At 45.9% G+C, this 9,834-nt stretch overlaps 1 protein-coding gene across 1 annotated transcript; it reads right to left on the bottom strand.

Moving 5' to 3' along the window:
* Positions 1–5,881: 5,881 nt before the first annotated feature.
* Positions 5,882–8,704, bottom strand: ifng1 (interferon gamma 1). The gene is made up of 4 exons (XM_030354745.1): positions 8,294–8,704; positions 7,496–7,546; positions 6,892–7,113; positions 5,882–6,377 (listed from the first exon to the last, which is right to left on the bottom strand). Exons 1-4 carry the CDS (start codon positions 8,435–8,437, stop codon positions 6,210–6,212), a joined length of 585 nt encoding a protein of 194 aa, XP_030210605.1. The 5' UTR covers positions 8,438–8,704; the 3' UTR covers positions 5,882–6,209.
* Between the last annotated feature and the right edge of the window lie 1,130 nt (positions 8,705–9,834).

The raw sequence follows: 9,834 nt of genomic DNA, 5'->3' as shown, positions 1-9,834 counted from the left end.
TACACTAAGTTAATTTAACCTAGATACTACGTTTCATTTCCTAGATGCTAAGTTACCATGACCTAGATACTAAGTTACCTTAACATAGATTCTAAGTTACCTTAACCTAGATGCTAAGTTACATTACCTAGCTACTAAGTAACATTTACTAAGTTATCTTAAAATAGATACTAAGTTACCTTAACCTAGATACTAAGTTACATTACCTAGATACTAATGTACATTAACTAGATACTAAGTTACCATAACTAGATACTAAGTTAAATTAACCTAGATACTAAGTTTCCTTACCTAGAGACTAATAGACACTAGAGAGATACTGTTAGAACAAGCCGTTTATCACATGATGAATTTAATAAGAAGGTTTGCAAAGAGGAAGATTGAGTCTGAGGAGCAAGATGGCCGCCGATCATGGTTTCAGATCAGCTGGTAATGCTTGAAGCCGCTGCCTGTGACGTAAGCCTTCAGACCCTGGAGTTCTTCCATCACCTGTTCCTGGAAACTCTCGTTGTCCAGCTGCACACACATGGACACGCAAACACACATACACATGCACATGAACACATCATGCACACAAGTACATTTGTCAGAAGAAAGAGAAACGACGTATATCGCTGTCGGTACAGTAAGGATGTTCATAGAAACAAGTGCCAAGCACTAACAATCGTTATGGTTAACCCATTCCCCGTATGCAACAAAGATAGCTAGGATAAAACGCTAAATGATGCTAAGTACTATGTTTAAGTGCAAAAACCTGTTTCTACAGTCAGGTGAAACTGGTTCTACGGTGAGCTGGTACCTGGTTCTATAGTGAGCTGGTACCTGGTTCTACAGTAAGCTGGTACCTGGTTCTACGGTGAGCTGGTACCTGGTTCTACGGTGAGCTGGTACCTGGTTCTATAGTGAGCTGGTACCTGGTTCTACAGTAAGCTGGTACCTGGTTCTACAGTGAGTGGTACCTGGTTCTACGTTGAGCTGGTACCTGGTTCTACAGTGAGCTGGTACCTGGTTCTACGGTGAGCTGGTACCTGGTTCTACAGTGAGCTGGTACCTGGTTCTACAGTGAGGTGGTACCTGGTTCTACAGTGAGCTGGTACCTGGTACCTGGTTCTACAGTGAGTGGTACCTGGTTCTACAGTGAGTAGTACCTGGTTCTATAGTGAGCTGGTACCTGGTTCTACAGTGAGCTGGTACCTGGTTCTACGGTGAGCTGGTACCTGGTTCTACAGTGAGCTGGTTCCTGGTTCTACAGTGAGCTGGTACCTGGTTCTACAGTGGTGGTACCTGGTTCTACAGTGAGCTGGTACCTGGTTATACAGTGAGTGGTACCTGGTTCTACAGTGAGGTGGTACCTGGTTCTACAGTGAGGTGGTACCTGGTTCTACAGTGAGCTGGTACCTGGTACCTGGTTCTACAGTGAGCTGGTACCTGGTTCTACAGTGAGGTGGTACCTGGTTCTACAGTGAGGTGGTACCTGGTTCTACAGTGAGGTGGTACCTGGTTCTACAGTGAGGTGGTACCTGGTTCTACAGTGAGGTGGTACCTGGTTCTACAGTGAGGTGGTACCTGGTTCTATACCTTGTTGTAGGCCTGATCCAGCTGATAGATCTGAAGCATAGCCAAACCCCTGGAGCCCTGGAGGCATACAGACACACACACACACCCACACACACACACACACACACACACACACACACACACACACACACACACACACACAGACACACAGACACACACACACACAGTTAGTTATGTGATCGATGATGGTTAGTTGGGGTTGGTTAATGTGTTTTTTTCAGTCCGTCGGTTAAGCTAGTGAGGGTTAGTTTGTGAGAGTTAGTGATGATTAACGAGTGTTGGTTTGTTATGATGGTTATTTAGGGTTGTTTGTGATGCTTTGTGATTGTTAGTTAGTCATGGTTAGTTACCTGTTTAGAACGACGGCGGCTGGCTTCTCTCTTCAGCGCTGGACAGAAATTCTGGTTCTTGTCCTAGAGGGTTGAGTTAGGGTGTTAAGACTGATCTCAGACCAGTAGTCCTATTGAGGGTTGAGTTAGGGTGTTAAGACTGATCTCACACCAGTAGTCCTATTGAGGGTTGAGTTAGGGTGTTAAGACTGATCTCAGATCAGTAGTCCGATTGAGGGTTGAGTTAGGGTGTTAAGACTGATCTCAGACCAGTAGTCCTATTGAGGGTTGAGTCAGGGTGTTAAGACTGATCTCAGACCAGCATTCCTACTAGAGGGTTGAGTTAGAGTGACAGACTGATCTCAGACAAGTAGTCCTATTGAGGGTTGAGTTAGGATGTTAAGACTGATCTCAGATCAGTAGTCCGATTGAGGGTTGAGTTAGGGTGTTAAGACTGATCTCAGACCAGTAGTCCTATTGAGGGTTGAGTTAGGGTGTTAAGACTGATCTCAGACCAGCATTCCTACTAGAGGGTTGAGTTAGAGTGACAGACTGATCTCAGACCAGTAGTCCTATTGAGGGTTGAGTTAGGATGTTAAGACTGATCTCAGACCAGTAGTCCTATTGAGGGTTGAGTTAGGGTGTTAAGACTGATCTCAGACCAGTAGTCCTATTGAGGGTTGAGTTAGGGTGTTAAGACTGATCTCAGACCAGTAGTCCTATTGAGGGTTGAGTTAGGGTGTTAAGACTGATCTCAGACCAGTAGTCCTATTGAGGGTTGAGTTAGAGTCACAGACTGAGCTCAGACCAGCAGTCGTGCTGGAGGGTTGAGTGAGAGGCCCAGGGTTAGTATTAGACTGATTACATCTGATTGGATATGAACCTGAAGTCTGAATAGATTAGTTAGACCTGAATACTACTCGATTAGTTAGATTAGTGGTCCTCGAGTTAGATACTACTAGATGAGTTAGATTAGTGGTCCTCGGGGTTAGATACTACTAGATGAGTTAGATTAGTGGTCCTCGGGGTTAGATACTACTAGATGATTTAGATTAGTGGTCCTCGGGGTTAGATTCTCACCTTGCGGACACAGTGCTCCATCTTCTGAAGGAAGTGAGGCAGGTCATTCTCAGATCTTCTCTTCAGAAGGCTCCGGAAGAATCTGAGGATCTCCATGAGGACACAGGCATGGAGCTGGAGGAGGGTAAGGGTCAGGTGGGTTAGGGTTAGAGTTACCATGGGTTAGGGTTAGGGGTCAGGAGAGTTATGCCGCGTTTCCACTGCAGGGTGCGGAACGGATCGGATCGCAAAGGTGCGGTAGGGAGGGGGTGGTATAGCCCAGCTCAGTTCCGAGGTCGCGTTCCCACTGCCGACAGTACCCTTTGTGGTAGGCCGGATGTCGATCGCCGCGGCAGCTACGTAAACATCGTAAACAACGTCTTCCTCCGCAAGAATGCAGACGAACGTCTCCACCTCCTTGTTCGGCCAAGCAAGCTTTTTACGCGACATGTTAATTGTAAAGAATAATACCTCGAGGCTACTGTTTGTTTGTTTTTATCCCCGCGTCACCCGGAAGTGACGATTCTGTCGACCAATCAACGGAGGGGGGGTGTAGCTAGAATTTCACGGGACCCTTTCAGGCGTCTGGTCTCGTTTTGGGTACCGCAACGGAGGAGTCCCGAGAATGGGGCCGGAACGGGTACGGCAAAGTCCGGGTCACGCCCACTTTTGGCGGTGGAAACGCGACCCGACCCGCACCTTTGCGATCCGATCCGTTCCGCACCCTGCAGTGGAAACGCGCCATTAGGGTTAGGAGGGTAAGGGGGGGTTAGGGTTAGGGTTAGGAGGAGTAGGGTTAGAATGGGTTAGGGTTACCATGGGTTAGGATTACCATGGGTTAGGGTTACCATGGGTTAGGGCTAGCATGGGTAAGGGTTACCATGGGTAAGGGTTACCATGAGGTACCTTGCGGTTGACTCTGATTTGGTTGAAGGAGGAGCCGTTCAAAAGGACCAGGTCTTTCTGCTGCGCATTCTGCTGTCCAGTCTCAACAACAACAACAACAACAACAACACAACACTCATTTTCAGCCTCAAGAACTGTGTGTGTGTGTGTGCGTGTGTGTGTGTGTGTGTGTCTGTGTGTGTGTGTGTGTGCGTGTGCGTGTGTGTGCGTGTGCGTGTGCGTGTGTGTGTGTGTGTGCACTCACCTTATTCAGCAGGGTGTCCAGCTTGTCTAAATCAATACAGGCCTTACATTCACACTCCGCTGTCTCACCCCCCCAGCACCCCCACAGCGCCACACATACCAGAACAGTCCAGCCACCCGGCATTCTGTCTGTCTCTCTCTGTGTCTGTCTGTGTGTTGCTGTTATATATATCATCTCAGGTGCTTCCTGTCAGGTGACCCTACTTCCTGTTCTGATCCAGGTCATCGTCATGGTTACGCTGCCCTAGATCTGGGAGAGGGTCTTGAGATCACAATCAATCATCAATAAGGCGAGGCGGGGGTGAGGAAGGGGGGAGGTGAGGTGAGGTTGAGGTGGGGTGGGGTGAGGAAGGGGGGACGTGGGGTGGGGGTGAGGTGGGGTGGGTGGGGTTGAGGTGAGGTGGGGGTAAGGTGAGGAGAGGTAGGGGTGAAAGTAGGGGGGAGGTGGGGGTGAGGTGAGGTGGGGGTGAGGTAGGGGGGTGGGGGTGAGGAGAGGTAGAGGTGGGGGTGAGGTGGGGGTGAGGTAGGGGTGAGGTGGGGGTGAGGTAGGGGTGAGGTGGGGGTGAGGTGAGGAGAGGTAGAGGTGGGGGTGAGGGTGAGGTGAGGTAGGGGTGAGGAGAGGTAGGGGTGAGGTGAGGTGGGGGTGAGGTGAGGTGAGGTGGGGGTGAGGAGAGGTGGGGGTGAGGAGAGGTAGGGGTGAGGTGAGGTGGGGGTGAGGTGAGGTGGGGGTGAGGAGAGGTGGGGGTGAGGAGAGGTGGGGGTGAGGTGAGGTAGGGGTGAGGTGAGGAGAGGTGGGGGTGAGGTGGGGGTGAGGAGAGGTGGGGGTGAGGGTGAGGTGGGGGTGAGGGTGAGGTGGGGGTGAGGTGAGGTGAGGTGGGGGTGAGGTGAGGTGAGGTGAGGTGAGGTGGGGGTGAGGAGAGGTGGGGGTGAGGTGAGGTAGGGGTGAGGTGAGGAGAGGTGGGGGTGAGGTGGGGGTGAGGAGAGGTGGGGGTGAGGGTGAGGTGGGGGTGAGGTGAGGTGAGGTGGGGGTGAGGAGAGGTGGGGGTGAGGTGAGGTAGGGGTGAGGTGAGGAGAGGTGGGGGTGAGGTGGGGGTGAGGAGAGGTGGGGGTGAGGGTGAGGTGGGGGTGAGGTGAGGAGAGGTAGAGGTGGGGGTGGGGTGAGGTGGGGGTGAGGTGAGGAGAGGTGGGGGTGAGGTGAGGTGGGGGTGAGGTGAGGAGAGGTAGGGTTGAGGTGGGGTTGGACCAGACAGGGTGAGGAGCTGTTTCCTGTGGGGGAGGAGGGGAGGAGGGGGGGGAGGGGGGGAGGGGGGGAGTTCCTGTTCCACTGGAAGGTTTCATTTTGACATCTTCAAACCAACTCCTGGTACAGATCAATTATGATCCATATTTCATCTATAATGTTATCACAGATCAATACAGATCATATATCATCTTTAATATAATCACAGATCAATTCTGATCCATGTATCATCTATAATGTAATCACAGATCAATACTGATCATATATCATCTTTAATATAATCACAGATCATTTCTGATCCATATATCATCTTTAATGTAATCACAGATCAATAATGATAAATTTATCATCTATATCTATAATACATATATTCATACATTTATCTTAACTTGTACAAATACTGTAGGCAGAGATCCAGATATGCATGTATTTAATGCACATGTACAGATATACATGTACTTTAATGTACATATCCAAATCTGTCTGTATTTAATGTGCGTCTCTTGAATCAAACCAAGACACGAAGTTCCCAACAATGACTTTATTATGTGTTTTCAGGCCAATAAATATAAAATAAATTAACACAACTGCTGACAGATATGTACTCAAACTTATATACCATTTAAATAATGTCATTCAAATAATTTAAATACGCACTTTAATCAGAGTTTATATAAATATTTAAATTCTGTAAATAAAATAAACACATTGTGTATAAATAATAAGGATAATCCCATTTTATATAAATATTTAAATACGTTGAAAAGAGCAATAAAATTATAAATAAATATTCAAATACTTTAAATATTGAACCACCCGAGCCAGATAAAAACGTTTACAAAAGTATAAAATAATCACACAGCCCTCCTAAGTTTAGCTAGCACATGGGAACGCAGCGCACTCTTCCTGGGCGCCCGTCGGCGTCGTAGGCTCCTCCTCTTCCTCTCGGCCAATGAGCTTGCTTCGTCGAACAGCCAAGGCAGATCCCACAATGCCTTGCTCTGCACTACAGAGTTATTGATCTGAAATGACGGAGTCAGTGTTATTATATATATAAATATATATATATATATATATATATATATATATATATATATATATATATATATATATATATATATATATAATGTTGTTTATATATTGTATTACAGATTCTGTAGTTATAAACGTTATGTATTATACATTACATTTTACATATCATATATAAATAAAATACATATATGATATGATATTATTTTATACATATCATATATCATATTTTATTCTACATGTTATATTATATTCATATATATTTATTGTATTCTACCTGTTGCATCTCTATATTCTACCAGTTGTATCTCTATATTCTACATGTTGTATCTCTATATTATACCTGTTGTATCTCTACATTCTACCTGCCGTATCTCTATATTCGACATGTATCTCTATATGATATTCTACCTGTTGTATCTCTATATGATATTCTACCTGTTGTATCTCTATATTATATTCTACTTGTTGAATCTCTATATGATGTTCTACTCATTGTATCTCTACCTGTATGTTGCCCAGTTGCTCCAGTGTGCTGGTGAGCAGCAGGTGTTTCTTGTACTGGGTTCTCCTCAGCAGTGTAACCCTCTCCTGGAGGTACCGGATCCCAGCTTCCTCTTTTTTCTTCTCCTCTGATTGGCTGTCGGTTGGCGGCTGACTCAACATCTGATCAAACAGCTTGTCGTAAACCTCCAACACCTTCCCAAGCACAACCCTCTTATCTCCATCCTGGGAGAGAGAGACAGAGAGAAAGTGAGACAGACTGACGGAGAGAGAGAAACACACAGACTGAGAGAGAGAGAGTGAGAGAGAGACAAACTGACAGACAGAGAGACAGACTTAAAGAAATCGAGAGAGAGAGAGAGAGAGAGAGAGAGAGAGAGAGAGAGAGAGAGAGAGAGAGAGAGAGAGAGAGAGAGAGAGACAAACTGACAGACAGAGACAGACTTAAAGAAATCGAGAGAGAGAGAGAGAGAGAGAGAGAGAGAGAGAGAGAGAGAGAGAGAGAGAGAGAGAGAGAGAGAGAGAGAGAGAGAGAGAGAGAGAGAGAGAGAGTGAGAGAAGGGGGGGGGGGGGGACAGACTGACTGAGAGAGAGAGACAGGTCTTACATCCATCTTGTTGAGTGTTTCTCTGGGGAAGAAGGACCCGCTGGACTGGCCCTGCAGACAGACAGGAGGACAGACTGTTAGACAGGCCCTGCAGACAGACAGGAGGACAGACTGTTAGACAGGCCCTGCAGACAGCAGGAGGAAAGACTGTCTCTGTACTGTGCAACCCCTACTTGTTCCTTAATGACATGTCTGTACTGTCTAACCCCTACCTGCTCCTTAATGACCTGTCTCTGTACTGTCTAACCCCTACCTGCTCCTTAATGACATGTCTCTGTACTTTCTAACCCCTACCTGCTCCTTAATGACCTGTCTCTGTACTGTCTAACCCCTACCTGCTCCTTAATGACATGTCTCTGTACTTTCTAACCCCTACCTGCTCCTTAATGACCTGTCTCTGTACTGTCTAACCCCTACCTGCTCCTTAATGACATGTCTCAGTACTGTCTAACCCCTACCTGCTCCTTAATGACCTGTCTCTGTACTGTCTAACCCCTACCTCCACCTAATGACCTGTCTCTGTACTTTCTAAAACCTATCTGTTCCCTAATGACCTGATGGTACTGTCTAACCCCTACCTGCTCCTTAATGACCTGTCCCTTTACTGTCCAACCCCTACCCGCTCCTTAATGACGTGTCTCGGTACTATCTAGCCCCTACTTGTTACATAACGACAAGACTCTGTGCATTTTACTCATTTGTACAAGTGCTATGTAGTATTCGTTAGTAGTATTGCAGTACTTGGGCATAATGTATAGGTTGTATTTGGTAGTACTGTGGCAGTATTGCAGTACTTACTTTCTGTGGATGTTGTAGGCTAAGAGTCTTGATGGTTTCCAACATCTTTCCCGGAACGGTAGCCACTGGCAGACAGACTGACAGACAAACTGACATGCAGACCAACATGAAGAGCGATAGAGATCTCCCCAGCGCCAGTGCCATCCCTGCAGCTGCACACGCTGAAAGTCGCCTGTTCGAATCCCCGGCAGGACGATACAGCCTTTCTGTCTGTCCTTCTGCTTGTCTGTCTACTTTTCTATTGTCTCTCTGTCTGTCTTTCTGCCCGTCAGTCTGTCTGTCTCTCTGTCTTTCCGCCCGTATATCCGTCCAGTGCAGAGTTCAGGTGAATGAAGTGAGTGTTATCAGTTAAGATGAGCACTTTATATATGAGAGAGAGAGAGAGAGAGGTGGGACGATCGAGGTGTGAAAATGTGGTCTAAAGTTTCCTTTAAATCGTCAAACTTCACAGCACACACGCACACACACACGCACACACACACACACACACACACACACACACACACACACACACACACACACACACACACACACACACACACACACACATATGTACATACACGTAGTGTGTGTTAGTGATCGCAGCATTATTGCTGTGATGTCATGTTAACTTAATTCGTCATACAAATTCCAAACTGATGCATTCTAGAAACTTTTTCTTTCAGTTCTCTCTCTCGCTCTCGCTCTCGCTTTCTCTCTCTCTCTCTGTCTAAGTCTCAGTCTCTCGCTCGCTCTCTCTCCTTCCCCTTTTCTACTAATGTAGGCATATCTATATATATACAGTTATATATATATATATATGTGTATAAATATATAAATACATTTATATATATATATATATATATATATATATATATATATATATATATAGTTATTTATGTGTATATATATACATTTATCGGTGGAGGCTGGTAAGCATCCATATGATCAATTATATATATACAAGTGCATCTCAATGTATTAGAATGTTGTGATAAAGTTAATTAATTTCAATAATTCAAATAAGAAAATGAAATTCACCATTCCACCAATATTTCAAGGCTTTATTTGTATTATCTTGATGATTATGGCTTACAGATCATGAAAACCCAAAATTCATTATCTCAGCAAATCAGAGCAGAAGTATTGTATATGCTCTGTGTACTTGGTTGGGGCTCCTTTTGCATGAATTACTGCATCGATGCGGAGTGGCCTGCGGTCGGCCCTGCTGAGGTGTTATCAAAGCCCAGGTTTCTTCGATAGAGGCCTTCGGCCCGTCTGCATTGTTGGGTCTTGTGATCAGGCGAGATTGCTGGCCAATCAAATCAAATGTACAGTAATCCTATGTAAACCAGGTATTGGTACTTTTGGCAGAGTGGGCAGGTGCCAAGTCCTGCTGGAAAATGAAATCAGAATCTCCATAATGCTTGTCAGCAGAAGGGAGCATAAAGTGCTCTAAGACGCCCAGCATAAAGGTAGATTACGCCAGTGGTGTAGTCTACGTGATACGCAGGTATACGCCGTATACCCACTAGGAACGCACCAGGATTTGCGTATACCCA

This window comes from Gadus morhua, chromosome 4 (assembly GCF_902167405.1).
Source record: "Gadus morhua chromosome 4, gadMor3.0, whole genome shotgun sequence".
NCBI lineage: Eukaryota > Metazoa > Chordata > Actinopteri > Gadiformes > Gadidae > Gadus > Gadus morhua.
This window is presented reverse-complemented; position numbering and strand designations above follow the sequence as displayed.